Source organism: Chlorocebus sabaeus, chromosome 10 (assembly GCF_047675955.1).
Source record: "Chlorocebus sabaeus isolate Y175 chromosome 10, mChlSab1.0.hap1, whole genome shotgun sequence".
Taxonomy (NCBI): domain Eukaryota; kingdom Metazoa; phylum Chordata; class Mammalia; order Primates; family Cercopithecidae; genus Chlorocebus; species Chlorocebus sabaeus.
The window spans coordinates 106,017,069-106,030,339 of record NC_132913.1 but is presented as its reverse complement, the minus strand read 5'-3'; the positions used below and the strand labels follow the sequence as shown (position 1 = coordinate 106,030,339).

General features: G+C 41.5%; 1 protein-coding gene and 1 pseudogene across 8 annotated transcripts in view; one reads left to right on the top strand and one right to left on the bottom strand.

Annotated features, from left to right (window-relative positions):
- Positions 1-13,271, top strand: part of USP37 (ubiquitin specific peptidase 37) — a 122,436-nt gene that overhangs the window by 25,693 nt on the left and 83,472 nt on the right. For all 8 annotated transcript variants that reach the window (XM_007966270.3, XM_038001534.2, XM_007966271.3 and 5 more), the window contains 2 exons: positions 9,127-9,224; positions 11,072-11,156. In XM_007966270.3, coding sequence (XP_007964461.3) covers positions 9,127-9,224; positions 11,072-11,156 — 183 coding nt within the window. The remainder of the gene's footprint in view (positions 1-9,126; positions 9,225-11,071; positions 11,157-13,271) is intronic.
- LOC140712634 (roquin-2 pseudogene) lies at positions 637-1,558 on the bottom strand (annotated as a pseudogene).

Genomic DNA, 13,271 nt, shown 5'->3' with positions numbered 1-13,271 from the left:
AGTGTGAGATCTGCCTTTCAAGACGTTAATATGACCGTATTTATCAAATATTTTACTAAGGCATAAAATGGTCACCACCTTTCTAATCTGTAATATCGGTATTCTTACCTCCCTACCCTCTTACTAAGCCACTACTACGTACTTTAGGTTTGTTACGGTAGCACCCCACTTTTAATAACAAATTTTGTATATTCAAGGTCTAGTTGAAGGGAACAGAATTCACTCTAGCGAGTTTATGCACAAAGGTATTTGTACACAATAAGTATTAAATGGCTTACAGAATCATTAGGATAGTTGAAAAGACAGGCTCTAAGTTAAGTTTTCAGGAATTATTTTGAGAGGTTTGCCTCAAACCAGATCACCAAAGATGCTCCCAGCTCTTCTATCATGAAGCTAACAGCTGAATTGGAATCTTATCATGAAAGCTGTCGTCTCTAGAACCATGCTGTCACTTCCGAGATTGGAAACCCTGTACAGAAAAACCAAGGTGATATTTAGCATCAAAAATAGTGGAATAGTAATGCTTCTACCTTATTTACACTTTCCAGATCTTGCATGTAATTGCCTTATTTTATTGTATTGTATTGTATTGTATTGTATTTTTTTAACAACAACAAAAACAAATTTATCCTTTAATTATATCAGTATTTGTACATATAAAGACGGGTTGAGTCTCAGGATCCTCAAGCCCCAATAGCTAATAAAAAAGGTAAGATAGTAACCTATCTTACCTGGCCCTAAAAACTGGCATCCTCAAGCCCTGACAGCGGCCCATAGATTGGCAGACAATTGCTGAGGGTTCTGGTGCTGTAATATCAGTTCTGTTACAGTTCTTTCTCCGAGGGAACGAGCTGCTCGTGTGGCTCTTACACGACCTTCTTCCTCCATCAGTTGACAGTTTACAAGTGTCACCAGTTTCCTTTGCATTGGATGGCTCAGTGCACTCTGGTTCAAACTAGCTACACCTTTACCTCCACTTCGTGGTTTTAAGTGGAGTGCCAAATCCTCAGCGCATTTCTTTGCAACCTCATAGTGTTTAGTCTTACCTAGATTACTTAACTTAATTGACTGATGATCTGGTACCTGGGCTCCAACTAACTGGAGAAGTGCAAAGTTGATAGGAAGTACATCAATATCTGTGTAGATGGCAGTCTGGTCAAAAGGACAAGCTTTTCGATGAAGTTTATTCAAGCAGGTCTTGCAAACAGTGTGTGAACAACCTAAACTGATGGGTTTGTGCACATTCTCATCAAATTCATTATAGCAGATTGGACAGGACGGAAATTCTGTCCATTGAGCTGCCTGCACAGGCATTGTGGAAGCTGGATGCTCGGGTTAGCAGTCTAGCAGATCATTATTTTGCTGTGTAGTGTTTTGTAAGCTGAGGGGGCCCAGGTGGGGTCGCTAAGGGCGACGGAGGCGCCTCGTCTCACTGAGGCAGAGCTTGGCGGAGATTTCACGACCTCAAACTCCATCAGGAGCTACAGGGACAGCCCCGTTGGCTGTCCGTGACGAGGCCTCCTCCTCCTCCTCCCTCTCCCTCCACCTCCACCTCCTCCTGCTCCTCCTCACCACGGAGGCGGACCTCAATTGCCTTATTTTCAATCTGATCCAGAACACTAACTAAGAAATGTAGGGTTACTTTATTAGCATTCTTGTTTCTGCACATCAGGGAGGTACACCAGAACGTGGTTGTGCATGCCAGTCTAGTACATTCACTACACTTTTGGGAAGTCCCAGTTGTTCCAATTAGAAGTCTGTCTGATAAGCACTAGGTTACTGATCCTTGTTCTGGGTTACTAATACTTTTTACACCATCACATCTAGATTTTTTTTAAGTTTGCGCTCCTTAGAAGCTGACCTAGATGAATATACTTGTGCAAATGACATTTAAAGCAGTGCTTATGGAGGAGACAAATAACAGAGTGGGAGAAGCAGGCCAGAGAAGAAGAGGAAGCCAAGGAAGAGTGTGATCTCAGGTAAAAGTACCACAGAGAATAGGCTTCATCTTGGTCTAGCAGGGAAACTCTTGGGTTGTCCCAGCTTGAGGCAGGGAGACTGGGCTTTCATATTTTCATACTGGACCGTCTTTGGTTACCAGTTGCTCTGGCTCTGTCCAGGTGGGCAAAATGTTTTAAGTAGTTCAAATGCAGTCCTCTGAAGAACTACAGATGCTGACTGGTGAACCACATTGAAAATACACAGTTTAGGGGTGTGTAAAGGATAAAAAGGATCTTAGGGACTCTGATGGAACATCACGTTGTCCACTAAAAGAGTTGATACTATATAGTTCCCCCTTCCCCTAACTTGTACCATTTATGTTGAATCCTGTCTTGTATTAAGTTTGTTCCATTTTGTCATGGATTCTTCATATTGTTGCTTCCCACTTCCGGGGAAGAATCTTCCAAAAGGAGACTTAGTGGGATTAACTACAGTGTGTTGCTGCAGGTGATCTTAGGGCCCATATTGACATCTCTTCTATCATCAATTCCATGCTTCCTCTATTAACACTTCTGCTCATCTTGATGGTTTGACTGAATGGCATTACCGAGATCTTCATCTGAGGGATTTGAACCTTTAGTCACCGTGTGCTTGTCAGGCTGCGGTTGTTGTAATTGCCCATTATAATTACATGAGAGCTATGCTCATTGAGCATGAGAGCATTAAAAGGCACCCTAGTGAATCCCCCTTATTCCAGATAAATTCCTCACTGCCCTCATTATATAGCAGCAACCCTTCTTCCTTATAATAGTCATTTACCCCTGCCAGTGTGGTAACTCCTTTCCTTTTCTGTGAATCTGCCTGCATGAGGAGCTCAAAATAACTAGGTAACAGCCATAACTTCAGGTTTAATTGTTCTTTAACTGTCCTTCTTGATTAAAAAGCACTCCTTCTGGGAACTAGGACCCACAAAATCTAATTTGGAGAGACAGAAAGCACAAATTCTCCAAGTGAGTTATTGAAAAATAATGGCAAATGGGGCTACTCCTGCTTCTACTTCTTGGTTGCTGGACCCATGTATTTTTTATAAATGGAATAATTTGTTGGTATCTTGAAGGCCACCCCATTCTTAATGAGATCCTCTGCATACTGCACTTTTAAAGGGTATTGCCACACTTTATCAGTCCAGCAGCTTTGGGGTAGTACTGTATGTGGTAGGAACTGTGGATCTTCTGGTCATATGCTGTTGTTGTACCTCCTGTTCTGCAAAGTGGAATCCTCGTTCTGAGGTATTATGTGAGTTTTCTTGTTAGTGAATGAGATACTCCTGTGAGTCCTTGGATAGTAATGCTGGTCAAGGCACTGTAGACAGCATAGGCAAATGTATATAGTAGTTCCCCCTTATGCATGATTTTACTTTCTATGGTTTCAGTTACCTGTGGTCAACCTTGGTCTAATGTTAACTGGAAAATTCCAGAAATAAATAATTCATAAGTTTTGTTTTGGTTTTGAGACAAGGTCTTGCTGCAGCCCAGGCTGGAGTGCACTGGTGTGGTCATAGCTCACTACAGCCTCCAACTCCTGGGCTCAAGCATTCAAGCCTCAGCCTCCCAAATAGAACTGTAGGCATGTGCCACCATGCCTGGCTAGTCTTGGTTATTTTTATTTTTGTAGGGATGCAGTCTTGCTGTGTTGCCCAGGCTGGTCTTGAACTCCTGGCTTCAAATAATCCCCCTACCCTGGCCTCCCAAAGTGCTGGGATTATAGGTGAAAACTACTGCACCTGGCCCTAATACATAGGTTTTAAATGGTGCACTGTTTTTAGTAGCACAACGAAACCTTGAGCTTTCCCATTCTATCTGGCCTTTGATGTGAATCATTCCTTTGTTTAGTGGCTCCACACTGTATATGCTACCTGCCCATTAGTCACTTAGTAGCCATCTTGGTTATCAGACCAACTGTGAGACTATTGCTGTGTTTATGTTAAGTAACCCTTATATTACTTAATAATTATCCAAAGCATGACAGTAGTGATGCTGGCAATTCAGATGTGCCAAAGAGAAACTGTAAAGTGCCTCCTTTAAGTGAAAAGGTAAAAGCTCTCAACAAAGAAAGAAAAAAAAGATTTTTCTTTTTTTTTTTTTTGAGACAGAGTCTCACTCTGTCACCCAGGCTGAGGTGCAGTGGCATGATCTCAGCCCACTGCAACCTCTGCCTCCTGGTTTCACACAATTCTCCTGCCCCAGCCTCCTGAGTAGCTGGGATCACAGGTGCGTGCCGTCATGCCCAGCTAATTTTTGTATTTTTAGTAGGGATGGGGTTTCACCATGTTAGCCAGGCTGGTCTCGAACTTCTGACGTCGTGATCCGCCCACCTTGGCCTCCCAAAGTGCTGGTATTATAGGCATGAACCACTGTGCCTGGCCAGGTTTTTTATTTTTTTGAGACAATCTTGCGCTATTACCCAGGCTGGAGTGCAGCGACACAATCTTGGCTCACTGCAACCTCCACCTCCCGGGTTCAGGCAATCCTTCCACCTCAGCCTCCCAAGCAACTGGGACTACAGGCATGCACCACCACACCTAGCTAATTTTTGTATTTTTTGTAGAAATGGGATTTCACCACGTTGCTTAGGCTGGTCTCAAACTCCTGAGCTCAAGTGATCTGCCCGCCTCAGCCTCCCAAAGTGCTGGGATTATGGGTGTGAGCCACCGTGCCCCTTTGCTGTGGTTGCGAAGATCTATGGTAAGAATGAATCTTCTATCCATGGAATTGTGAAGAAGGAAAAAAAAATGTATATTAGTTTTTGTGTTGCACCTCAAACTGCGAAAGTGCAGCCACAGTACAGGGTAATTGCTTAGTTAGAATGGAAAGGGCAGGTCGGGCACGGTGGCTAATACCTGTAATCCCAGCACTTTGGGAGGCAGAGGCAGGTGGATGGCTTGAGTCTGAGTTCAAGACCAGCCTGGGCAGCATAGCAAGATCTCATCTCTACAAAAATTAGCCAAGTGTGGTGACATGTACCTGTAGTCCCAGCTACTTGGGAGGCTAAGGTGGGAGGATCGCTTGAGCCTGGGAGGCAGAGGTTGCCGTGAGCCAAGATCACACCACTGTATTCCAACCTGGGCAGCAGAGCAAGCCCCTGTCTCAAAAATAAAAAAATAAAGTAGCATTAAATTTGTGGGTGGAAGCCATGAACAGAATTTGTTCCAGTTGGTGGTAGTTGAGTTCAGTACTATCTGTGGTTTCAGTACTATCTGTGAATGTCATCATATTCATTGTGGGTCTTAGAATATGTACCCTGAAGACAAGGGGGAACTACTGTGTCTAGAATATTGTCAGTCCCAATAAGGATTAATTGCTGTCTTTTTTAGTGTGGAAAAAATCTGATATAATCAATTTGCTACTAAATGACTGGTTTCCTCAAGGGATGCCCTTGGATCAGGGACTTGGTCTTTTCTGTTAGCCAGTTGGACATTAAGCAGCCACAGTAGATAAACCTTGGTGAAGGGGAACCCATTTTTTATAGCTTCTATCTGCCACCATAGCTGTTATATTATTCAAGGTCCCTTTGTGGAAATAACGGAATGTCTAAGGACACAAGCTGGCTGACATGTACTGGACATATTATTCATGGTCCCTTTGTAGAAATAACAGAACGTCTAAGGACAGAGGCTGGCTGACATGCACTGGACAAGTTATCCTGCTGATTGTTTAGTGTCTCTTCAGTGTTGTTCTCTAGTGAGCATTAACATGTAAAACAGATCACTCTTTGTCCATACTCCCATAAGTCTATCCATATACCTCTTCCATAAATCATTTCTCTCTGATCTTCCAGGCTTGCTCGTTCCAAGCCCCTGACTATTCATCTAAATCATTTGCCACCACCCAGGAGTCCATGACCCACTTCTCTCTCCATACAAAGTAGATGATGAGATGCATGTCTCAAAGTTCTGCACAGTGGAGGATTTCCACTCAGCACTATCTTTCAAGGCAGTCCCTTAGTGGGACTATCATGCAGCATTAATTTATTTGCAGTTTGTACCAATGTACCAAGATGACCTATCCATTACCCAGGCCCAGGTTTACTCCTCATTTCAGCTTGACATTGGAAATGCCCTTAAGGCATGTTCTTGTCATCTCTGCTTTCTTACTTGGGTCCAATTCCAATATACCTGCTTCCATTTTATGATAGATTGCTGTTGTACTCTCCTGGTCTTATGACTTCATGGGTATGATAGCACCCAGCTCCTGATAGTTAGCTCTGGTTGCACAATCCCTTGATGATCATCAACCAGTCAGATGCTCTGTCTCTTCCAGGGCTTAATAATATGCCAAGAGTAATATGCTGTACTTTACAGATGAGGTATAATTTTTGGCTGCAGACAGCATGGTCTTGCTCTACAAGGTCTGGACTGCAACTCTCCTGTGGGTGACTCTACACATTGTCTTTGTCCTTTAAGTTGGTAATTGGCTCAACTGAGCCTGTCTTCTCTCTTGAACACAGAAATACTTAGCATCAACCAGTCAATACCATAGTCTTTTTGATGATTATTTACCCCATATCACCTGCATCTGTTATCTGTTGCTGTATCCAAACCACTCTAAAATTTAGTGACTTGAAATAGTAACTATTCATTTTTGCTTATGAGTTTATGGTCACCTGGGTGGTTCTGTTTATCTGGACCCAGTTTGGCTGATAGTACCTGGATTCTAATTTTGTTACGCATCTGTGATCAGTAGATGGTTTGGCTAGAGTTTGACTGGTCTAGGATGGACTCACTCATTTAACTGGCCATTGGGTAGTGAGGGTGATTGGGCTATGTGTCTTCCACTGTTAACAGGCTAGCCCGGGATTATTCACGTAGCAGTGGCAGGGTTCCAAGAGAGTGAGTGGAAACCTGTAGGGCACCTTTAGGCTTAGGGTCAGAACTCACACAGTGTTAACTTCTGTCACATTGTTTTGGGAAAAGGAAATCACAAGACTAGCCCCATTAAGGGATGAAGAAATAGACTGAATTTATGAGAAGCTTGAATATAGGGAGTGAAATAATTTGGGACATTTTTAAACAACTTTATTAAGGTACAATTTACATACCATGTAATTGACCCATTTTAAGGGTATATAAGTCAATTATTTTTAGTAAATTTTTTGAGTTATGTTGCATCATCATTTTCTAGTTTCAGAACATTTCCATTACCCCAATAAAATCTATTGTGTAATCATTCGACCACATTTCTAAAATACTGGAGATACTACCTGAGCCCTATCCTTCTCTACCTTATTTCATCCTAATTCACCAGAGATAAAAATCTTAGCAATTGTAACACTATAAGATGTCAGAGGTATTACTATCAGCAACAGAATTTCTGTTGCCATTGCCAAACAAGAGTCCAATTCCAGAATCCTATCCTTAGAGTGTGCTTCCTAGGCCCACTTTTAGTACCAGCTGTTGTAGATTATGTTGCCCAGAAGCAGAATCTGAAATGGAGATTAGTGTGCATATGAATTACTGAGGAAGTACTCCCAGAGAAGATAGTGAAGGGAGTAAGGAAAGCAGTATAGTTAAGGGCAGGAAACAAAGCATGGATTTGATCCTGGAGAAGTCACACAAGGACGTGAAGGTTAGTCTTCATCCTGATATTAGAGAAATCTGTTATGTAGCTTCCACCATAAAGTTGTTTTAATCCAAATCAAGAGAGCTGGGCTTCTCTACTGTAGTGCCTGGCTTTGTTTGTGACTCTGAGATTACAGGCAAAGTATCTCTAGTAACTTGAGGGCAGTCCTGTGAAGAAGAGCCCTTGATACTGGCTATCAAAAACATAAGTTGGTATGAAGGTATGGAAGAGAAAATACAAAAATGAGTCAGAGGGAATCTAGGTGGAGCACACTTAGGCATTGTCTGCCACAGGCTTACTTCATGATGGTTCCCCTTAAATTAGCACTGTTAAAGCATGAACATTTATTTGAATGGACACTCTCTACTTATATGGGTTGAGGTATTTGAAAATAATACAGGGGAGAAAAAGGCTTTTAACTTTGTGTTCATGATCCTAAAGAATTTTAATCAATATAAATTAAAATGCTGTTGCCACTCATGTAATAGTATTTCTATTCATGTGGAATATATAGTTTTCATTTTGATTTTTCTTTTCTTTTTCTTTTTTTTTTTTTTTTGAGACTAAGTCTCGCTCTTTTCACCCATTCTGGAGTGCAATGGCATGATCCCTGGCTCACTGCAACCTCTGCCTCCTGGGTTCAAGTGATTTTTCTGCCTCAGCCTCCTGAGTAGCTGGGATTACAGATGCCTGCCACCACGCCTGGCTAATTTTTGTGTTTTTAGTAGAGACCGGGTTTCCCATGTTGGCCAGGCTGGTCTCAAACTCCTAACCTCAGGTGATCCACCCACCTCGGCCTCCCAAACTGCTAGGATTATAGGCTTGAGCCACCACACCCAGCCTGATTTGTTTTTCTTTGTAAACCTATAAACTACCAAGCTTGAACAGTTTACTTTTTTTTTTTTTTTTTTTTAAGACCAAGTCTCACTCTGTTGCCCAAGCTGGAGTGCAGTCGTGTGATCTCGGCCCACAGCAACCTCCACCTCCTGGGTTCAAGAGATTCTCCTGCCTCAGCCTCCCAAGTAGCTGGAACTACAGGCACGCGCCACCATGCTTGGCTAATTTTTGTATTTTTAGTTGAGACGGGGTTTCACTATGTTGACCAGACTGGTCTCAAACTCCCGACCTCGTGATATGCCCGCCTCAACCTCCCAAAGTGCTGGGATTACAGGCGTGAGCCACCGCACCTGGCCACAGTTTACTTTTTAATTGATTCTTTTGGTCTTAGTAGCTGAGTCATTTTATCTGGTCTTGCTTTTGGCCAAAAAAATCTGATAATCTTAATGTCTTTGATTTGACTTTTATTTAAAGAAAATCCTTTACTTTTGCTAAGTTAATCAGAATCATGGATTGGATTGGCTCTTGAGATGGTAATTAAAGATTATTTTTGTAATTCTCATTTGTTTAAGTCATTGACCTTTTGAGACTAACAATCTTGTAGCTTAATTTTCAAGCATATCAATGAATTCAGCACTTGAAATGTAAACGTTTTAATGACAACTATTTAAAATTAAGAACAATATTTTTATACACTTGTACTATATTGATGTAAAATTATTAACTATAGGAACAACAAGGCCATGACAGATCCTTCCAGAAAGTATTTAACCAGCAGTAGAGAAAAGCAGCTGACTTTGAAACAGTCAGAAGAGAATAGGACATCAGGTAAGTGTTTGATCTTACAATAAATAAGGTGCTCATTTGTTATATATTTATTAGACTAGAAATAAAAACCTAACCCTGATCATACATCTGTACATTATTTTAATTTTTATTTATTTATATATATATTTTGAGATGGAGTCTCGCTCTGTTGCCTAGGTTGGAGTGCAGTGGCACAATATCGTCTCACTGCAACCTCTGCCTCCCGGGTTCAAGTGATTCTCCTGCCTCAGCCTCTCGAGTAGCTAGGACTACAGGTGTGTGCTATCAGGCCTGGCTAATTTTTGTATTTTTAGTAGAGACGAGGTTTCACCATATTGGCCAGGCTAGTTTTGAAATCCTGAACGCAAGTTATCCACCTGCCTCAGCCTCCTAAACTGCTGGGATTACAGGTGTGAGCCACCATGCCCGGCCTAATCTGGTGTTAGTTATTGGGTGCCGATTTGTACCCAATACTTGGCTAAAATATTTTAAAGTATTAGAAATCCAGTTGGGACCAGCCTGGGCCATACGGCAAACAGATATGTTGTCATCTAGGTTTCACTGTTCCATTTCTAGAGCACAGGCAAGTAGATTTAGCATAATTCTTAAGGGCCCTAGTATTTTCAGTATGGTAAGTGAGGATTGGCTTCAGTTTCAAGTCCTCAGCCTAGCAAGAGAGTCAGCCTGTCCTTTGAAACTCTGAAGCTAGGCATTGATTTCTCTCTAGCTATGAAACTCTTAGGTGGCATCTTCTTCCAATATAAGGCTATTGCATCTACATCGAAGACCTGTTATTTAACGTAGCCACCTTCATCAGTGATCTTAGCTAGATCTCAATAACTTGCTGCAGCTAGTTATTGAGTAGTTGCTTAATAACTCAGTAGTTGCTGCTTCACTTTGTATTTTTATATTGTGGAGATGGCTTCTTTTCTTAAACCTCATGAACCAGCTCTTACTAGCTTCACATTTTTCTTCTGCCTCTCTCAGCCTTCATAGAATTAAAGAGAGTTAGACCTTTACCCTGGATTAGGCTTTGACTTAAGAGAATGTTGTGGCTGGTTTGATCTTCTGCCTAGACCACTAAAACTTTGTCTCCACATCAGCAATAAGGCTGTTTTGCTTTGTTATTCACATGTTTACTTGAGTAGCACTTTTAATTTCTGTCAAGAGCTTTTCCTTTGCATTGGCTGTTTGGTGCAAAAGGCCTAGCTTTCATCCTGTCTCAGCTTTTGACATGCCTTCCTGACTGGGCTTAATTGTTGCTAGCTTTTTGTTTAAAATGAGATGTGCAACTCTTCCTTTCACTTAAAAACACAGAGGTCGTCGTAGGGTTGTTAATTATCCTAATTTCAATGTTTTGTCTCAGAATAGGGAGGCCCAAGAAGAGAGACAGAGATGGGGTAATGATGACTATTTGGTGGAGCAGTCAGATAAATTGAGCTCGCCATCTTATATGGGTGCAGTTCGTGGTACCCCAAAACAATGACAATAGTAACATCAAAGATCACTGATCACAGATCACTGTAATAGATATAATTTAAACGTTTGAAACATTGCAAGAATTACCAAAATGTGACATAGACATGAAGTGAGCGAGCATATAGTGTTGGGAAAATGACACTGATTGACTTGCTTGGTGCAGGGTTGCCACAGCCTTCAATTTGTTTAAAAAAAAGAAAATACAAAAAAACCTGCAATATCTGTGAGCCACAATAAAGCAAAGAGCAATAAAATGAAGTATTCCTGTATTTGATGAGAAGGAAAAAAAGAGTTAAATATAATCAGGACTAATGTATACTTTTATTATTAAATGAACTTGAATGGTTGATTTAGGAATTACATTTTTCCTTTGTTCATTTGTTTTATAGGGCTTTTACCTTTGCAGTCATCATCCTTTTATGGTAGCAGAGCTGGATCCAAGGAACACTCTTCTGGTGGCACTAACTTAGACAGGTATGTATTGGTTATATGACTTGTGAAAAATTTAGGAGCTCTTTTTTTCAGAATATCGAATGATGGGATAGGCTATGTATTATCCTCTTAAGTGAATATGATAATTTAACAAAATTGATGAGACTCGTAGAATCCTGACATGTTAGTTAGAAAGTATTCTAGAAATGGACCGAGCACAGTGGCTCACACTGTAATCCCAGCACTTTGAGAGGCTGAGGTGGAAGGATTACTTGAGCCTGGGAGGTCAGGGCTGCAGTGAGCCATAATTATGCCACTGTACTCCAGCTTGAGCAACAGAACAAGACCCTGTCTCAAAGAAAAGAAAAAAAAAAAAAAAAGACAAGATCTCACTATGTTGCCTAGGCTGGTCTCAAATTTCCTGACTTGAAACAATCCTCCCACCTTGGCTTTCCAGAGTGCTAGGGTTACAAGTATTGAACCATTGCTCCTGGCCTCTACAGAATTTTTTTTTTTTTTTGAGACCAAGTCTCATGCTGTCACCCGGGCTGGATAGAATACAGTGGTGCTATCTTGGCTCTCTGTCACCTTGCCTCAGCCTCCCACATAGCTGGGATTACAGGTGCCTGCCCGCAAGCCAAGCTAATTTTTGTAGAGACGGGATTCTACCATGTTGACCAGGCTGATCTCAAACTCCTGACCTCAAGTGATCTGCCTTTCTTGGCCTCCCAAAGTGTTGGGATTATAGGTGTGAGCCATCGCATCCGACCACTCTACAGAAAATTTTTTAAAATTAGCTGGGCGTGGTGCTGTGTGCCTGTAGTGATAGCTATATAGGAGGCTGAGGTGGGAGGTGCTCTTAAACCTGGCTCTGGGAAGTTTTGTTGTGATACCGTAGGTTGCAACTGACAACGTTATCAGACTGTGGACCAATATATATTCTACCATCCCATGTGGATGAACACCCTAAGATCTCTCCTCTGAAGCATTTTTATTTTCCTTTTGTTGCTGTTGTATTTGTTAAGCTACATTCCACAAATTTAGGAATTTCTCTTAAAAATCAAAAGCTGTATTACATCAGTGAGTGTCTTTTATTAATAAATCAGAAAAGGCTAGTTGGATATTTAATTGCTGATTCTATAGATAAGCCTTTTTTTTTTTTTTAGATTTATTGGATATAAATATATAAGATACCTGCTAAGCACTTGTTGAGAAAGTGTGATCATGCAATGCAGCACAGAGGGGGTGATGGTTTTAAATGTAAAAAGTGAGGGTAATGGCAAATGCCCATCAATGATAGATGGGATAAAGAAAATGTGGCATATATATACCATGGAATATTATGCAGCCATAAAAATGGATGAGTTCATGTCCTTTGCAGGTGAATGAAGCTGAAAACCATCATTCTCAGCAAACTGACACAGGAACAGAAAACCAAACACCACATGTTCTTACTTATAAGTGGATATTGAACAATGAGAACACATGGACGCAGGGAGGGGAACATCACACACCGGGTCTGTCAGTGGGTGGGAGACTAGGGGAGGGATAGTATGAGGAGAAATACCTAATGTAGATGATGGATTGATGGGTACAGCAAACCACCATGGCACGTGTATACCTATGTCACAAACCTGCACGTTCTACACATGTGTCCCAGAACTTAAAGTTTAATTAAAAAAAAAAAAAAAAAAAGGTGAGGGTAATGGTAGTCTAATATAGATGCTATATAATGGTGACCTATTAAGTCATATGTTTGTTCGTTTGTTTGTTTGAGTTGGAGTCTCGCTCTGTCGCCCAGGCTGGAGGGCAGTGGTGCAATCTCAGCTCACTGCAACCTCTGCCTCCCGGGTTCGAGTGATTAGCCTGCCTCAGCCTCCCAGGTAGCTGGGATTACAGGTGCCCACCACCGTGCCCAGCTCTGTTTTTGTATTTTTAGTAGAGACAGGGTTTCACCGTGTTAGCCAGGATGGTCTCGATCTCCTGACCTCATGATGCGCCCGCCTTGACCTCCCAAGTGCTGGGATTACAGGTGTGAGTGTTTAGAACAGCTCTTTAAGCTAGTAAACTAGAGTGGAACAGTTGTGTATAAGTATTTTGGGTTGGAACCATAAATATGCTGCTTTCCTACTCTGAGTAGAGTGCAAAGACATGAAA